The 18211-nt window shown below is 45.5% G+C and overlaps 1 protein-coding gene across 2 annotated transcripts; it reads left to right on the top strand.

Moving 5' to 3' along the window:
• Positions 1-1941: 1941 nt before the first annotated feature.
• EFCAB12 (EF-hand calcium binding domain 12) lies at positions 1942-16550 on the top strand. Of its 2 annotated transcripts, none has more exons than XM_081184144.1 (10): positions 1942-2253; positions 3934-4447; positions 6452-6640; positions 7266-7428; positions 9432-9622; positions 10467-10680; positions 11838-11982; positions 12678-12776; positions 14871-14972; positions 16183-16550. In XM_081184144.1, the coding sequence occupies exons 1-10, from the start codon at positions 2135-2137 to the stop codon at positions 16439-16441; spliced, it is 1995 nt and encodes a 664-aa protein (XP_081040270.1). In that variant the 5' UTR covers positions 1942-2134; the 3' UTR covers positions 16442-16550. The 2 variants fall into 2 exon arrangements, with proteins under 2 accessions (XP_081040270.1, XP_081040269.1); XM_081184143.1 differs by having other exon boundaries at positions 1943-2253; positions 9426-9622.
• Positions 16551-18211: the final 1661 nt, after the last annotated feature.

Below are 18211 nucleotides of genomic sequence, written 5' to 3'. Positions count from 1 at the left end.
ATTATGTCCAAATCCCTCGCTTATGGTTTGTCCTGCTTCAAGTAAACCACAAGCTGTAAACAAGGTTTGTTCTTAGCCTATCACTCATGGTTTGTCTGGGGTGACAAACCAGAAGCCCAGGTTTGGGCATAATACCAAGGCAAAGCATAGCTTAGTGCTGGGCAGTGTGGTGACAGCAAGACTGGGAGAGGAATGCAGTACTTGCCATATTTGCTCCAGGATTCCACATTTGCTCATCTGTGTTTAGGTGTGGATTGCAAACTACTTGACTTGACTTCTGTTCTCACAAACAGGGCTTCATTTTGCTCACAGGCTTTCTTGCTCCCCAAAATATGCTCCTGGAGGAGCACAGAAGACCATGGGGGCGAGGAGGGGAAAGAAGTTATGTTTGATGGTACAACACGTGAATCTCACTTATTTTTATTTGCCTGCCTTTCATTTATGGTGGGGCCATTTTTGCTCAGTGATAATCAAACATCATTCAAAGAAAAATCGCAAAGAATCTTGGTCCACAAAGACTAATTTACTCTTGCATAAGCTAACATGGGCCATAGCTCACTGCATTTGTGAAGGTTCCATGCCATGAAGGGGTATAACATAATAAATTGATCCTTAAGAAGCTGCAAGACACTTGGGCGCATTTTCTGCAGCAAATGAACATGGCAAAGAAACTGCAAAGAGCAGTGTTTGTTAGAGTGAAAACATCACAGCACCAGCCCTTTCCTTAAATAAAAGTAAGTGGCCTTGATAGAAAACATACGGTAGTTCCAAATGGCTGATTGTGGCAACTTGCTGATTCTGTGGGTTCACCCTATCTGTACTTGAAAGCAATAATAAAAAGGGATTACAAGAGAATAAAATAATCATATAAAACTTAGAAAAGAATGAGTGCCATAAAATATATTTCATAGTGGAATACAGTACAAGGTTTTCATTGGTACCAAACATACAAAATATTCATGAATGTTGCCAAAGAAACATTTAGCGGGACTGTGCCAACAATGAGATTGTTTGTGATTTATTATATAACCAAACAAGTTCATGATGGGCAGAGTGTTCATGCTTTAGAATTTAGGAGCTACAGGATGAATTGTGAAATAGACAGGGGTGCAAACTTGAATAAAATATGGGGGAAGGCCTGCCCCGCAAAATTGGATCACATGACATGGCACAGCACACTATTTGAATGGCAATGCCCATCAACTGGAGGTGGGTGGGCCCCCTCAAATATTTTATTGGGGGGAGCGAAGACCCCTCAGCCCCTAGAAATTGGCTCCTATGGAAATAGGGTTGCCATACGTCTGGAATTTGCCAGTTATATATAATATATACGGAATACCGCTGTCTCTAGCGGCATCCAGGTGGAAATGGATTGGGTGCCCATGAAACTTCGGACGTACGGCGGCCCGTGCCGATTTTCCATAAAACAGCTCAAGAACGGGGGGGGGGGGCGCAAAACTAAAAAAAGTTCAACAACTTTGCCCCCAAAAGCTCCGGATTTCCACAGTTTGAAATATGGCAAGCGACTATTAAAAAGTGGCTCCGGGAAGCTTACTCTGTTTGCTCGGCCAACTGCATAGACGGGGAAGCACAGAAACCGATTTAAGTGTTAATTTGTGCTTCGCCTTGAGAGCTACGCGCGCTCCCCGTTGACCTTCAGTGAGATTTTGAATAGGATCAGGCTGCGGGCAAACCAAAAGCCTGCGCCACGTCCAGTCGCCTTCCCGCTTCCCGGCCGCCGTCTCGAGAATCCCCTATCCAGGCGCAAGAGCGACGCCGAGCCATTCATTGCCGCCCGGGACTGGCGCGAGCTGCTTCCCAGGGTTGCCGACACAACGTTCGGGCCGGTGTCTCTCGGCCAATCAGCTGCCGGCGTCCGCGGCCGTTTCCTTGGCGCCCGCCAAAATGCAACTCTTGCCTTGTGCTCTAACGCAGATGCGTAAGAAAGAACAACGGGGACCTTGCCCTTTTGCTCCCAGGGCCGCTTGAGGGCTACAGAAGAGAAAGAAGAGGGATCGTCCTCGGCTTCTTCTTTCCCCTCTGCCGATCTGAGATGAGAAGGCTTTTCTGAGCTTCTTCTGAAAAACCTACCGGACGATTTTTTTCGTTAGGAGGCGTCCGATCCTACACCGAAATGTTGACCAAAATGGATCAGACGAGCCGGTCATCGGGAACATCAGGCGCTCGGAGTGGATCGCGGCAATTTAGCACTTCGTCGCAACCTCGGCTAAGTGTCGTTTCTTCGCCGAAGAGGTTTGTGGACTGCAGCATGAGGCCTTACGGAGCCCGTTTCCCACAGATAACATTATAAACAATTAGTTCAGTAGGGTTTTGGGGAGGTGTGAATTCAGTAGTGCAGCATTTAAGGAACTGTTATTGTTTATTGGAGATGGCCAACGTGGTGCCCTCAAGATGGGCCAAAAGTTGTCAACTGAAAGGTATCTGAGCGAGTTACATAGAAAAACTCATACATAAATACCGTATACCGTATTATAAAACAGAACAGGAAAACATTCATATAAAATATCAACATTCCTTACAGCATATAAAAGACAAGACCCCCCCTCCCGGTTGTTCTTTGCTTGTAAAGAAATAGGGGTAGAATAATTTTAATCTTGTAAAATCTGGTTTGTTTTTCCTTAAGAAGGAAGGGTGTGCCTAGGCCAACCCCAACCTCTCTCACCATCAAAGGAACACAAGTGAATAGCAGAGAACCTGCACAAGCAACGCTGACACAAAAATATTAAGTATAATAGAAACATTGCCACCCGACCTCACTCCCACTCACCTCCCCCCCCATCTCTTTCCCCCTAATGTCTCAACAAATGAAACTGATCTGTAAAAAATGTTACTTGGGCAAAAAAGAGAGAGAGAGAGAGAGACATTGCACATACTTTTGTAAACCAAAAAAATCTTTAATAAAAATACATTTAAAAAAGAAAGAAGGGTGTGCAGATATGTAAAAACCTTTAAAACTTGCAATCTTAAACTATCTGGTACAATTTACCTCGCAGTTCTTTCTCATGATCATAGTGTGGGATTTGGCTTTTAAGTTGCTTCCTGCTATGATACAATGGCACTGAGTGAGCAACTGAAAGAGGCATTCTTTCTGTACACTGATGTTTCCCAGACAGTGATAGCTGAGAAACAGGGCCACAATCACCCAGCAGGCAACCCAAGCTGGATTGTCAGACTTTGAAGACATGTGTTCTGGGTTGACTTCTCAACTATCCGCTCATTGGGTGAAACAAGTAACATGTAGTTCCTATGCCATGAATAAATGCATCCCTTCCCCATGTTCTATATGACAGTAGTGTGCCATGCATGCAAATTGCACACTGAACTAATGAAATGTGGTGCCCAGTTTATGGATGTGGGGGGGGGGCAATTAGGTATGAGAGCCCTTTAGGAAATCTGCAAGCTCCAGCCCCCTGTAGTTTTTGTCAAATTACTGTCCCCCTCCCCACCCCTTTCTAAAAACAATAGTGGGTGAGGCCATTACATAAAGTAAGCAGTCCCCCCCCCACGCCACATACACATATTAATCTGAACATGGGTTACAAGCAATATTTTTTTAAAAAACAAACAAGCACATTTTGTTGTACTCCAAACAGTTTATCTCATATGTGTAAGAGAAAAAACTGCCCAGCCATAGAGATACTCCAGCCCCTTCTGTTTCTTCATTTTTTGTTTTTATTTTTTTCTGTTTCTTCATGAGCCACTGCTATGATGTGCCTCAGAGAGAGCCTGTAATTGTGCCCTTGAGTAACTGTGATTGACTGGTCAGATCAAATGCAGTGCAGAAACAGCAGAATTATCCATTCCTGGTGGAGGTCTAATGGAAAGAGACTTGGGTTGGGGGGCGGTTGTTTTATTTTTGTTTTGTTTTATTGGGGTAAATTTAACTTCCTCATCCCTTTGTTCTCTTCTCAGCGAAGGCGAAGCTCTGTCAAATGCAGCATTGCTCGAAGACTCCCCCGCCGACAACCTGGATTGGGTTTTGGATCACTGCTTTAAACAATTCAAGATCAGAGAGGCTTATCCACATGTTTTCCTCAAAGTGAAAGCAAGCAGATTTGGGCCCCCCAGATCTCGACGTCGCATTCTCATCGCCCCTCCGATGAGTGAAATGGCGGTTCGCGGGCCCAGGCCTCACCCGCCTGAACTTCCCGCTCCAGAGCAGAAACCTGTGGGCTCAGGAAAACCTCCAGAGGCTGAAGATAAAACCTCTGCGAAAGAGGAGGCAGACCTGCAAGAGCTGGAAGCCTGGATCCAGGGAAGAATACAACTGCAGAATCTGCTGAACTGTGTGGACCTGGAGCAGTGGCTGATGGGGAAAGAGCCCGTCAGTGAGCAGGAACAAAATGTGCTGAGGAAGATACAAGAAGACAAGGAAGCGTTGAAGACTAAAGTGCAAGCCAAGTTGTGGGAAGATGACACCCTTGAGGTAAGCGGTGGAGGCTGGTCCTTTAGGGGCTGGTGTGGAAGCCCCCTCCCATCTCTGTCTGCCCTTAGCTAGCCCCCACCTGCCTGCCTTCTTACTTACAGTTAGCCTAGGGGGTTGACTCTGACTGCCAGATTCCCTCTCCTCCTGTTTTAAGGTAAAGTTAAAGGGACCCCTGACCATTAGGTCCAGTCGAGACCAACCCTGGGGTTGCGGTGCTCATCTCACTTTATTGGCCGAGGGAGCCGGCGTACAGCTTCCGGGTCATGTGGCCAGCATGACTAAGCCGCTTCTGGCGAACCAGAGCAGCGCACAGAAAGGCCGTTTACCTTCCCGCTGGAGCGGTACCTATTTATCTACTTGCACTTTGACGTGCTTTTGAACTGCTAGGTTGGCAGGAGCAGAGACCAAACAACGGAAGCTCACCCCGTCGTGGGGATTTGAACCGCCGACCTTCTGATCGGCAAGCCCTAGGCTCAGTGGTTTAAACCACAGCACCACCCGTGTCCCTCCTGTTTTAGGTGTGACCAATATATGTGCTGTCACACACACAGCACCAAACCCGGAAGTAACCCAGAAATGTCATAAAGATGTCACTAAAAGGGCAGTATGGGGTGTTTGCAGTCTTTTTCAGAGGGTTTGCGGTTTCACGCAAGAGCGCAATGATCCGGAACGCAACCCCCGGGTAAATGGGGGATTGACTGTGTGACAGTGCGTTGGAACTTATTAGGAACTTGCAAGTTCATAGTGCCACAGAGAGCCACAGCTGGCCTCAGCGACTCAGCTCTTTGAGATTTAAGTCAGTTTTGCTCCCTGTGTGCTATCTTATAGGGATAGGATTCTCCAGGGAGTTTCAGTTTTGAATAATGGGAGAAATACGTAATTTGTTGATGGGTTGGGATAAATATTCTACTTATAAGGTTTCTGCCTGTGCCTTAGCAGCTCGGATAAATTTGACTGACTGACTGATTTTAGGTAGCAAAGACCCCAAATGGAGGTTTTCGTTTTGCAAACAAAAATGTTCCCCTATCTCAGCTATTACTCTTTCCCAATATCCAGTAACAAAAATAGAACAATGTAACAAATGAAATTATGCAATATAACAAGGTCACACCCCCACACACGAAAGGTTAAAAACCTTTGCACTGGGAAGGATATTGGGGGGAAGAGGGAGCGTGTCTCTGTTGCCAAGCAGGCAACCGTAACCCTCTCCTACCACAATCCCATCAAGCATAGATCCTGATTAGGGCAGGATGGGGACAGGGATGTGCAGCCAATGGGCATTTTGTTAAGGTAATGCAATATGCATGGCCATGCGTATCTGGGAGCACATCCAAAAGTAGACAGGGTTTATTTACAGTGTATCCTCTTCAATGGGATGTGAATCTAAATATACTGGCAGCGACTGTTTTAGGTGCATCCAATATGTGTGTGACCGTGTGTGCATGCATCGCGCCAAACCCAGGAGTGACCCAGAAGCATCAGAAAAAGGGCGGTGCGGTGGCTGAACGGGGTGTTTGCAGACTTTTTCAATGGTGGTTCTTCAAATATACTCAATTTCACTTAAATGTGTGGTGCCTTGCAACAAACCCCATGTTAATTGGGCGTTGCCTGCATCCCTATCCACATTCTGCCTCAACTCATCACCCGCAACTCCACAAACTGCATTTGAATCAGGGCAACAGGCTTGCTTTGCAATCCTGGCTGGTAAGAAAACTTGCAGCATGTCAGGGAGTTCAGCTCACTCACCTGATCAAAAGGGACACTTAACTGTTCCCTCTATTCAGAGTGAGGTCAATGAGAATTGTTTTTCTTGCCGTCACCATCAACACATTGCCAGCTCTGATTGGCTACATGGCTTCATAATGTTGTGTTTATTGTGATGACTGATTGGCTGGTTCTTTCGTGTTCCTATGACCAATGGGAATGTTTCTTCTTCACAGGAAGAAAGTTTTACATGTTCTTTTCTATCCTCTCCCCCCCACCCCCCCACCCAATGTCTTTCAGAATGTGAGACCGAAGCCACCACACAAGATTGTCATCCCTCGTGTCATCGCTCCTCACCCCAAGTCCCTCATATCGCTGCAAAACCTTCTGCACAAGCAGAAACTCAAGCTGGTGGACCTCTTTAAGAAATCAGACAGGACCAAGACGATGAGGTTCAGCAGAGCCGACTTCATTAAAATAATCCAAGAGGTAAGTGGCAAAGACTATTTATAAACCATTTCCCTGTTTAGACAGAGAGATTGGGTAGATGTTCCTGGGTGGGGATTTTCGGTAGTTGCTTCTCAGCCAGGGGAATCACATATTCAACCCTTTTTTGCACACTTGATTCCTCTTACGTTGAAGGATGTGTATGCAGCTTCTATATGCTTATGCTTCTAGCCAAATCAGGGCGCAGGCATCCTCTTGCACACCAACTATTGGCCTACATAATTTCACTTGCACACACAGTACGGATGCTCAAGGATTTCAATGGGTCAGCATTTGAATATAACAAGTTCTGAATTCTGCTTCCTGGGAGAATATACAGATCGAAATGAAATCACCCCTTCCGTTTTTGCACTTTGCTAATATGGTTCTCAGCACAGAAACTATACATTAAAAATAAGCACATGCTAGGTTAAAATGCATACATAATGTGTATTTTTAGGATATGATGCATTTCAAACATGCATATTTTGTGAAGAACGTACAAAGATGAGGCAGATTATTGCAATAAGGAGTGACTCTCTCTCTCTTCAGTTTGGTGGTCACACATCTTCAATCTTACTGTAATTGGACCTGATGATTGCAGTTTTGATTTTATACTCGTTTGCAGACCAACATTCCTCTCAGTACAACTGACCTGGAAGACGTGATCACCTACCTCATGATGTCAAAGAAAGTGAATTATATAAACAATGATGACCTGGTTGAGTGTCAGAGAATATGGGCAGATAACTTAAGAGAGCAATGGAGGCAGCCTAAAGAATCAAAGCCAGGTAAACAAACAAGCAAAAGTGTTAAGACGTGGTTCTGTTGTCTTGACATCGCTAACGGGGATGAAGTTTTCAGCTTCAGTTGCTGATGGTTGTAATAAAGGTTATCATAGGAATTCCTTGTACACAAAAAATAAGTTGGCACTCCAGTGTGTATCCTGATGCTACGAGTCTTGGCTGTAGCAATTTATCCTGCACCTCCAAGAGTTTCTAAGAGCCTTGCTAACCTAAGCTGATTACAGATGGGAAAGAAAGGCATGTTTGGCATACATGTTTGAAAGGCAGGTTTGAGTCATATCTGAATAACCCTAGTAGTACTTTTCGCCTCCAGCAGCATTGGTCTTGCGGAGTCAATCTTCACATAAAATAATTGAGTGGCATGACTGGGCCAACCTGCAAACCACTGCCAGAGGGGGTGGGGGAAAGGCCACCCTCAGTTTTCAGTCCATGCTTTCGCTCCTCTTCAAAAAATACTCTGCTGTCCAGCATGTTGTAAGGCTGCCATCCTAGCCCCTGGTCAGAAGTGAAGGAGACTGATGGAGCAGTGCAGCTGCCGCCGCAGTCCTTCAACCCCTGCTGGGCAGACATAAAGGTGCAGGGAAAAGTTCTCCTTTGCTGTGCCTACTCCAAGGAAACCCCAACAAATGCAATTCAGAGTCAAATGGACAGGCTTTTTATGTCAAGAGCTGTATTTCCTTCAGTGATGTGTGTGTAATCTGTTAGGGGCTGCAGGCCAGTAGAGGTGGAGCCAGAGGCAAAAGCGTTCTGAATTATATCAGAAATAAGGGCTGCTTTGTTTTGGTTTTCACCATAGCTACCTGCTTTGGACTTTAGGACCCTTTGGTTCCCTTCCAGTTCCACAGTTCTATAAGTCTGTACCTCAGATTAGAATTCCCAGTGCTGTGCAGATGTAAGCCCTACTGGATTTGAGGTGATTACTCTCGAATAAGTATCGCAAGGGAATTACTTTCTTTTAATACAAAAGGCCAGAATTGTCAGTTTGCATTTCTTAGTGCAGAAAGTATTGATCTGATGTGTAGAGCTCTTTCCTATTCTAATTAATTCAAGAGGGTTCTGGAAGCTTCTCTGTGTGAAAGAAAATTCATGATGTTTGGGTTATTCCTTCAGAGAAGCTGAGTACAGCTGGCTTAAAGTGGGTTTTTTTTATCTCTTATGTCAAGGTCATGCTGACCATAAATATAGGCCAGAAGGAGCCTGGGTTTCACTTTCTCTTTCTATCTCTTTTCCTTCTGGTGTGGTGTTCTGTACATAGTATGCTTAGTGTTAAAGTTTAGACTTATTATAAGTTATTGTAAGTTTAAATTAAGTCTGCTGCAACAGGATTTCTTATGGACGGTGCCAATCCTGAATGTATTGGATTTGTGACCATTATGCTCATTTGCCTTCAGTAGCAGTAAAGCTCTGCTGGATTCAATATAGTGGTACCTCGGGTTAAGTACTTAATTCGTTCTGGAGGACCATTCTTAACCTGAAACCATTCTTAACCTGAAGCACCACTTTAGCTAATGGGGCTTCCCGCTGCTGCCGCGCCTCCGGAGCATGATTTCTGTTCTCATCCTGAAGCAAAGTTCTTAACCCGAGGTACTATATCTGAGTTAGTGGAGTCTGTAACCTGAACTGTTTGTAACCCGAGGTACCACTGTATTAATTGTCTCTGGTCTATTTTGGGGGGATCCTGCAACATGTTTAAGTTTTTACTCTACTAACTAAACGTCGGAGTTCTGCTTTGGATCAATATTGAGTAGAATTTCATGACAAGAATGGCTATTGTTCACTTTGAAAACCCTTGTGAGGAAAAATATCTCATGATGTCCTCCCATGAAGAAAGAGAATGAGCCAGCATGATCTAGCGTGAAAAGGCATTAAACTGTCAGGCGACAGGTGCTTGCTGGTGGTCATGGTGCAGATTTCGTGTTTGTGAGAAATTCTGACAGGTTTCTAATGCCATGTCTGTTTCCCCCTTTCTCCCCTTCTGAAAGAAACAGAAGAGCTCCCAGCTTCCGCACCACAGAAGTCTTGCAGGAGAAGCGGTACCTTCTCCAAACATCCTGGTGAAGCAAAGATATGCCGGCTTGAAGTTCCTCCCATCAACACAGAAGTAGACCGCATGCATCTATCTTATAGTCAGATGGAGGAAGCTGGGAAAAGATACAAGGAAATGAGACGACGGACTAAGGTACCGTGTTTCTGGGGCAGAACTCTTTGCGCCTTCATTCTCTTGCTTTGACTCTGGAGGCCATAAGTAGTGATCCCTCTTTCAAGCCACCTTCGATGCTATAAAAAGACATGTCGAGTTACCCCTCAAACGCTGTCTTACTCTGTTGAGTTGGCGCCAGACCTTGGGTTTTGCAAGTTAAAGGACTTACTCCATTCACAGCAGTGAGTCAAATCCAGTGGAAATTCTCCCCCTGCTAACTGGATGCTCCTTTCAGCAATTTCTCTTTCCATTTTCTGTCCTGATTCCCCCTTCCCTCAGAGCAGATTTTGGGGTCACTAAAAGGCTGCAGGAGGAAGGGAGGGGGGTTTTTTGGGGGGGAAGCTTCTCAGACCATTTTCAGGTACTTTTCACGGATCAGGGGTGGGAACTCGTATCCCTGCAGTTGTTGTTGTCATCGTTGGACTCCAACTCCCATCATCCTTGACTGTTGGCCATGCTGGCTGGGGCTGATGGGAGTTGGAGTGCAGCAACGCCTGCTGGGCCACAGGCTCCCCACCCTGACAGTGTGTAGGGCAGCAGTCTTTCCTCAGGGTTAGAAAGGAATGTACATTAGGTCAGGAATGGGAAACCTGCGTTTGAACCAAGAATCCCCATCATCCCTGGCCATCAGTCCTGTTGATTAGAATTGAGAGGAGTTGCTGTCCCAACAATACCTGGAGGACCACACTTTCCCACAAGCCCTATATTAGTAGGTCCTTTAATTCTCAGGTAGAAAATCCTCCTCGGCACGCTATGGTGTTTTGCACAGCACAGCGGCGTTCAGGTGTTTTGTAACAAAAGAGGCAATGTCTTTTTGTTGCAGAGAAAGACCAACCCCTTAGAATATGCAGAACAGTGTAAGCTTGTGAAATCCGGAGACGCGGTTGTGGACGGCCACTGCTTTCCGAGCACCATCCAGGGTGAAATGGGAGAGTTGGTGGACCAACACCGGCTGGCTTGCTACCTGGTCTACACTCAGTGTCTCAAGCTGTGTGAAAAATACGGCGTCCCGCTTACCGAGAAGATGCTGAAAAGGGGTATGGTGAAACAAGGGGACTGGAGGGAATGCTGTATATATCATCAAAGCAGGGTGGTGTTTACACTGGCTCAGGGTCAAAGTCGCCTGCTAACCCCCCACAAAAAACAAAACAAAACCTAGGCAGAAGAACACTGTTACGTAGTTAAAATAAAAAAATTCCTTCCAGTAGCACCTTAAAGACCAACTAAGTTAGTTCTTGGTATGAGCTTTCGTGTGCATGCACATTTCTTCAGATTCTTCGTGTGCATGCACACGAAAGCTCATACCAAGAACTAACTTAGTTGGTCTTTAAGGTGCTACTGGAAGGAATTTTTTTATTTTGACTACGGCAGACCAACACGGCTACCTATCTGCAACTGTTACGTAGTTGTTCAGGTCTGATGGGTGGTGGGTCTGGTATAACAAAGAATACAGTCGACTCAGGTTACAACCCTAAACCCACTTGCTTAGGGAGTTATGTTCTAGCAGACTTATTTCCGAGTAAAGATGTTTGGGGTTGCGCTGCGGAACTTAACACACAGCCTGTCGGTATCCTGCGATTTCGTACAAGTGCTCCACAAGCACACCAACTTGGCTGCGTTTCTAGCCCTTATGAAGGTAGGCTTTAGAGCGCAGGCAATGCCCATCCAAGTTCCGTAAGCTAGGGAAAGGGAGGAGGGAGATTGGCTGGTGCAGAGTTACGCCAGCAACGCCCAGTTAACTCAGATGCACCGGCTCATGTTGGGCTCCTTCAGAAAAGCTGTCTGCTCTGGCGGGCCACCACTCAAGTGAGTCATGGGGAAATCCACAAGTTGCTTGAACCTACCCAAGATTCTTTGTACAGTGGTACCTCGGGTTACATAAGCTTCAGGTTACATACGCTTCAGGTTACAATCTCCGCTAACCCAGAAATAGTACCTCGGGTTAAGAACTTTGCTTCAGGATGAGAACAGAAATCGTGCTCCGGCGGCACAGTGGCAGCAGGAGGCCCCATTAGCTAAAGTGGTGCTTCAGGTTAAGAAAAGTTTCAGGTTAAGAACGGACCTCTGGAATGAATTAAGTACTTAACCCGAGGTACCACTGTATAGCTAAGGTAGAAATTTTGCTGTTATGTGGGTTGACTGTAATGCCACAGTTCTTTCTTTCTTCTAAAATTTTCGTTTTCTGTACCATCAGCTTTGCTCTACCCACCGGACAGAGTTGTAAGAGAGGGGAACCATTTCCGCAAGATGAGACAACCTGGAGGTTATTATGACCAATCTGGATACCAACCAAGATTGCCATCAGCACAACCCATAAGCACTTCGGGAGACAAAAAAGGGTTTGTTTGGTTTTTAAAAAAATCAAGACGATATACAAATAGGTTTGGTTTGGTTTGAAGATAATATCCTATTACAGTTCCTGTACAAGCAGCAGAGAAGTCTTTGCAAATTCTCATGCTGGAATTTCCTTGCTACAACCAAAGCCAGTCAACTGGGCATTTTGAATCGATTGGGCACTTTCAGTCCACAGCTCTCTGGCTTAATTGTCCATGGGTGTTCTGGGCAACTTTCACATGGAATGTAGGCTGTTAGCTGCATAAGGTTAGGGCGCCTGGTTTTGACTGAAGTACCATACCTTAATGCGGCCACAAGAACTGTGGGAAATGTTCCTGAGGCTTGAATAGCACCGAGGCTTATAGTAAGTGAGGGGGCGGACTTTGAGCACCTGGCACAAGCAAAAGGAAAGGCACTATAGGATGCAAAGTCCAGAACGCTGGACTGGAAGGTCTTAGGATTTCTATGCCACATCCATGCCCCTGCTTCAGAGCACAGCCATTATGGGCTGCTTACGGGCTCCCATACTGGGTCACTGGCTTAAAATCATTTCCTCAGCAACATTTGAACAACAGCTTTTTTTGCTGCTGCAAAAATATTAGGAGGCTTGAGGACAAACGCCATTCTGAGTGTTTTCTTGTCATCTCCCTCTATTCCCTTCTTGGTGTCTCTAAACAAATTGTTTTTCCTTCTCCCCTAGAAAGAAGAAGGGAGAGGTTAAGAAGCCAGAGGTCCAAAAAACAGACAAGACCCTTAACACCCGCTGGAAGTCATACAGAGAGTTTTGGAAACTAATGAAGTATGTGTTCAATCTGCTGGGTGTTATCCTAGATTTTTATCAGTGCTTGTAATATAGAGCTGTGCCATTGAGTTTGGCCGCCTCAGGCTGCAATCCTACCCATGTCTACTCAGAAGCAAGGGGGTATACCCCCAGGTAAGTGTGGCGAGGATTGCAGCCTTATTCTTTCACAGCCTTACTGACCCTTCCTATTGAAGTTGACCTGGTCACTCTGCAAAAGCTGATTGGTGTCTTGTCTTAGTGATGGGGCCTCTATCTCTAAACCACATGGGACAAATGTTTAACTCACATTAAAGTAGAGGCGGGGTTATTGGGTTTTTATTTTGATTATGTATTTTGTGGTTTCATATTTTGATTTTTTTCTGTGAAGTGCCCTGAGACCAGTATATAATTATTATTATTTTTTTTAAAAAAAAAACCTCTCCCATACAGGCTGCCTCTTTTTTGTTTATTAAATTTGTATACCACCTTATTATCACACATCTCAAGGTGGTTCACAACATAAAATTACAATATATTAATAAAACTCAATATATTAATAAAAACAAACACAACCCAATAATCCCACTTGCACAACACATTTAAAAGGGTATTAGATGTCCATCAGCTGAAGGCCTGGTTAAAGAGGAACGTTTTTGCCTGGCACCTAAAGGTGTATGAACAAGGCACCTGACAAACCTCCCTGGGGAGAACATTCCACAAACGGGGAGCCACTGCAGAGAAGGCCTGTTCTCGTGTTGCACCCTCCAGTCCTCACACAGAGGAAGCCCATGAAGAAGGGCTGCAGGTGATGATTGCAGACTCCAGGTTGGTTTATATGGGGAGAGGCAGTCCCTGAGTTATTGTGGCCCTGAGCCATTTAAGCTTTATAGATCAAAACCAGCACTTTAATAGGGCCCAGAAACTAATTGGCAGTCTGGCCAGTATCAGTGTAATATTTTCAAACCATCTTGCCCCAGTGAGCAACCTGGCCCCTGAAATCTGCACTAGCTGAAGTTTCCTAACCGTCTTCAGAGGCAGTCCTATGTGTAACGTGCTGCAGTAATCTAACCTAGAAGCTACCAAAGCACAAACAACAGTAGATGGGTTGTCCCTGTCTAAATAAGAGCACAGCTGGGCCACCAGCTGAAGCTGATGGAAGGCATTCTTGTGCCGCTGAGGACACGGAGAGCACTGTAAGCGTCCGGTTGCAGCTCTGCAGCCGCGCCCTTACCTGCCCTCGCACCTGATGTCACGTAGGACATTTGATGTGGGACAAACAGGCATAGTTTGGAAAACAGCCTTGTGAGCCAAACGAGGTCTCCCGCTGTGCCTAAGCAGGCCCACAGGCTGGTCATTCCTTGGTGAGCGGGGCACACGGACAGCAGGCCCCTCTGCGCTTGCCTGTTCGCAGGTTTGGTTTGTGGTTCCACTGCTTCGCAAACGGATGTTTTTTCCTCTGCAGAGCAGCTTTGCAGGCAGCTTTGCTGGTCTGCAGAGGAAATATATCCACGTACAGGCATGGCTTGAATCCAAAACACACCTGCAAACTGACCAAGAGGGGCTTCGCTGATTGGCACAGGCAGCAAGCCCCTTCGAAGTGGCCTCAGGTGATGGCGTCAGGTGCTTGATGGAAGGAGGCCCAGTTCGCCACCCAGTCCTTGGGCTGAAAGGAAAGCTCTCCACTCCTGCTTTGCATCAGCCAAAGCCAGCCTGCTGGCTGCTCCCTCTATTCTGGAGGCCGAGGTGCTTCTTCCCACCACCAGTGCAAACACGGACAAGAGTGTTCGCGGGGCGAGTGTGCAGAATAAGTCAGGGGCTTGTCAGGTGATCAGTGCTGGCAGTACCGGTTGCTACTGCCTTCTCTTTGAATTCAGCCACTGCATTCAGTGAGCCTGCTTCAGTTGGTGTGAATGAGTGCGTAATATTTCCACGTGTGTTACATAGAAGTTAGGCTACGCTTGCTTCCAGGTATTAGATCTGAAATCAGGCTGAAATATTTCAGATATACTGTTTGGGTAGAAATAGGTGTTGGGTCTGGGGCTCCTCTATCCTGTCAGATTTCTCCTTTCCAGCTTGGCCACCTCTAAGCTCACGATGCATTTCTTTTTGCAGGCCTCACTCAAAAAGAGTGCTTCCTCCAGATAATTTTTTCACTGCTTATAACTTCGCCTTAGCTGAATCAATGGGCATACTTGTGGAACAATATGTGGAAAGGTATGGCACACAATTTTTCTTCTTTTCTTTTAGAAGAGTTTTAAAAACAATTTATAGTCCCGTACCTGAAGGAATTTCCTCAGGCAAGCTTTTGATTTAAAGGTTTGGTTGGCCTCCTCCCTCTCCTCACCTTTTCCCCACTTTGCTTTGGTTTCTTCCCGTTCCCAGTTTTAACGATAATATTCTTTAACTCTGCTTCATTCTTTTATTCTCTCCCTGCTTGTGTGCATTCCCTCAAACTCCCCATCCCATCTTTATTTAAGGCTGTGTCCACACCAGGCTTTTAAAGTAATGTGGTATAAACAGTCAAAGAATCCTGAGAACTGTGGTAGCTAATGGTGCTAAGAGTTGTTCCCTTCACAGAACAACAGTTTTCAGAGTCACCTGCAAATTGGAGTTGATGGTTCAACCACTCTGAGAATTGTAGCTCTGTGAGAGGAATAGTGGTATCCTAACCACTCAGCACCCTTAACAAATGGCAGTCCCCAGGATTCTGTAGGGGGAGGCATGACTGTTAAAGTGGTGTCATAGTGCTTTAAATGTCTAGTGCAGATGTGTCAGGATGGTGCCTGACGTCTCCATCATCTGGGGATCCTTGGATCAAGATTGTTTTCACACACTAAAACCACATCCTGTAGAATTCTATCAGTTATATTTAATCTGCACAATCATAATGAATTTCAGGAGCCAAAGTGCTTTTTCTGTGCAGCCAGAGCAGGAGCAGTCACCGTTAAGAAAAAGGTTGGGATAGGCATATATTGGAATAGGCAGAGAGAGAGAGAGTGTCCCTGGATCAAGTAACTTTTCTTCCTTAAGTTCACAAAGCTCTTAACCTAGCTCAAGGCTGTCATCTGAAGGAGCCAGATGTTTACATGAGAATCAATCACAGTCAGTCCACCATTTGAAAAATAAGACTTTAGCGCCACCTTGCCCCAAAATGGCAACTAGACATTCAATTTTGGTGACCGTAACCTTGGTTGAAGGAGTCATTCAGCGCCTAGCTTATATATCTGAGTTTCTAACGCTACCCTACTCCAAAGCTAGGCCTCCTTTACATTTTACGTAGACCTGTGCATTTTCATATTGAGCTTGCAAGAACAACGAACCATGTTTTCATGAAGTCTCCATGTCACAAAGCCTGCATATTGTGGTTGTATGTTGGTTTGTATTTCACGCTAACAGTATTTCTTTCCTTGGATTTTGTTTTCAGTGAGCTAAGGAAGATGTTTGCCCACCTGAATCCCAAGACTGACCCAAATAATTTCTGGCCAGGACATCTTCTTAGCCAGCTGCGTCTCTTTCTACCCCTGGAAGCCCGCGACAACGGGAATGCTATATTCAGCCACGTCCCTCGCACGTCCCCAGCCTATCCTGCTAGATACAATCCTGACCGCAGCTGGCCAGTCAATGACCAGGGATACGTGTCGTACGGGGATCCAGAATCCCAAAAGCATAATTATTATATTTGACAGTATTTCAAAATGTCCCTGACATTTCATGAGCACATGACTACTCCGGCTGATCCGCTGTGCAAAGCCAATATCCTAAGCGAAACAAGAACATGGTAAGAAGATTGCAGTGAAAGATGGATGGCAACAGTCTTGTTTGGTTAAAGGGGTTTTTCAAGGCTGTCAGTAAACGTAATACTACTACTACTAATAATAATAATAATAATATACCCCGCCCATCTGGTGGCTGGGTTTCCCCAGCTACTCTGGGTGGCTCCCAACATAATATTATTAATAATAATAATAATAAAGGTGATAAAACATCAAACATTAAAAACTTCCGTAAACAGGGCTGCCTTCAGATATTTTCTGCATTTTCTGACTTTAGGCATTCCGAAAAGTAAATGCATGGGTTTCAGGGACATGCTTGCTAGGTCCCCCAGGCCCCATTGCTGATTTTGTCACCCTTGTATTGTCTCAGTATTTCCCAAACTTGGGTCTCCACCTGTTTTTTGGACTACAAGTCCCATCATTCCTGACCATGGGTCCTGCTAGCTAGGGGTGATGGGAATTGTAGTCCAAAAATGGGTGGAGACCCAATTTTGGGAAACACCAGAAGTGTTTATGTATCTATGGAGAATCAGGGTTCTTAAATGTATGGAGAGACTACAGGTACAGAAGGCAGGTTCTAGCGTAGGGATAGGCACCCAGGGGCCTTCCAGGTGTAGTTTGGCTCCCAAGTCCATCAGCTCCAGCCAGCATAATTTTATACATCACAGTCAAGGTCCTCTCTTGTCACCTCCCAGCACCCTGGCAAACTGAAAAGCTCCAAAGACTTTAGCCTTTTCTCATAGGGAAAGTGATCTAATTGGTCATTGAAATCCTCTTTCTACACCTCTTCCAGCACTTTGGAGTCCTAGAGTGGGCTCATGCCTTGCTTCCAAGCATGATGCAGTGTGCTGGTATTAACTGTAACGTAATAGAATCATAGAGTTGGAAGAGACCACAAGGGCCATCGAGTCCAACCCCCTGCCAAGCAGGAAACACCATCAGAGCACTCCTGACATATGGTTGTCAAGCCTCTGCTTAAAGACCTCCAAAGTAGGAGACTCCACCACACTCCTTGGCAGCAAATTCCACTGTCAAACAGCTCTTACTGTCAGGAAGTTCTTCCTCATGTTTAGGTGGAATCTTCTTTCTTGTAGTTTGGATCCATTGCTCCGTGTCCGCTTCTCTGGAGCAGCAGAAAACAACCTTTCTCCCTCCTCTATGTGACATCCTTTTATATATTTGAACATGGCTATCATATCACCCCTTAACCTCCTCTTCTCCAGGCTAAACATGCCCAGCTCCCTTAGCCGTTCCTCATAAGGCATCGTTTCCAGGCCTTTGACCATTTTGGTTGCCCTCCTCTGGACACGTTCCAGTTTGTCAGTGTCCTTCTTGAATTGTGGTGCCCAGAACTGGACACAGTACTCCAGGTGAGGTCTGACCAGAGCAGAATACAGTGGCACTATTACTTCCCTTGATCTAGATGCTATACTCCTATTGATGCAGCCCAGAATTGCATTGGCTTTTTTAGCTGCCGCGTCACACTGTTGGCTCATGTCAAGTTTATGGTCAACCAAGACTCCTAGATCCTTTTCACATGTACTGCTCTCAAGCCAGGTGTCACCCATCTTGTATTTGTGCCTCTCATTTTTTTTTTGCCCAAGTGCAATACTTTACATTTCTCCCTGTTAAAGTTCATCTTGTTTGTTTTGGCCCAGTTCTCTAATCTGTCAAGGTTGT

This window comes from Podarcis bocagei, assembly GCF_964188305.1.
Source record: "Podarcis bocagei genome assembly, chromosome: 2".
Classification (NCBI taxonomy): domain Eukaryota; kingdom Metazoa; phylum Chordata; class Lepidosauria; order Squamata; family Lacertidae; genus Podarcis; species Podarcis bocagei.
This window is presented reverse-complemented; position numbering and strand designations above follow the sequence as displayed.

Bases quoted from the DNA above. Each gene is read 5' to 3' on its own strand.
- EFCAB12 (XM_081184143.1), top strand. From the start codon at position 2,135: ATGTTGACCAAAATGGATCAGACGAGCCGGTCATCGGGAACATCAGGC. The intron at 12,777-14,870 runs GTATGTGTTCAA...TTCTTTTTGCAG, and splicing joins GAGTTTTGGAAACTAATGAA to GCCTCACTCAAAAAGAGTGC. The intron at 14,973-16,182 runs GTATGGCACACA...TTTTGTTTTCAG, and splicing joins GTGGAACAATATGTGGAAAG to TGAGCTAAGGAAGATGTTTG.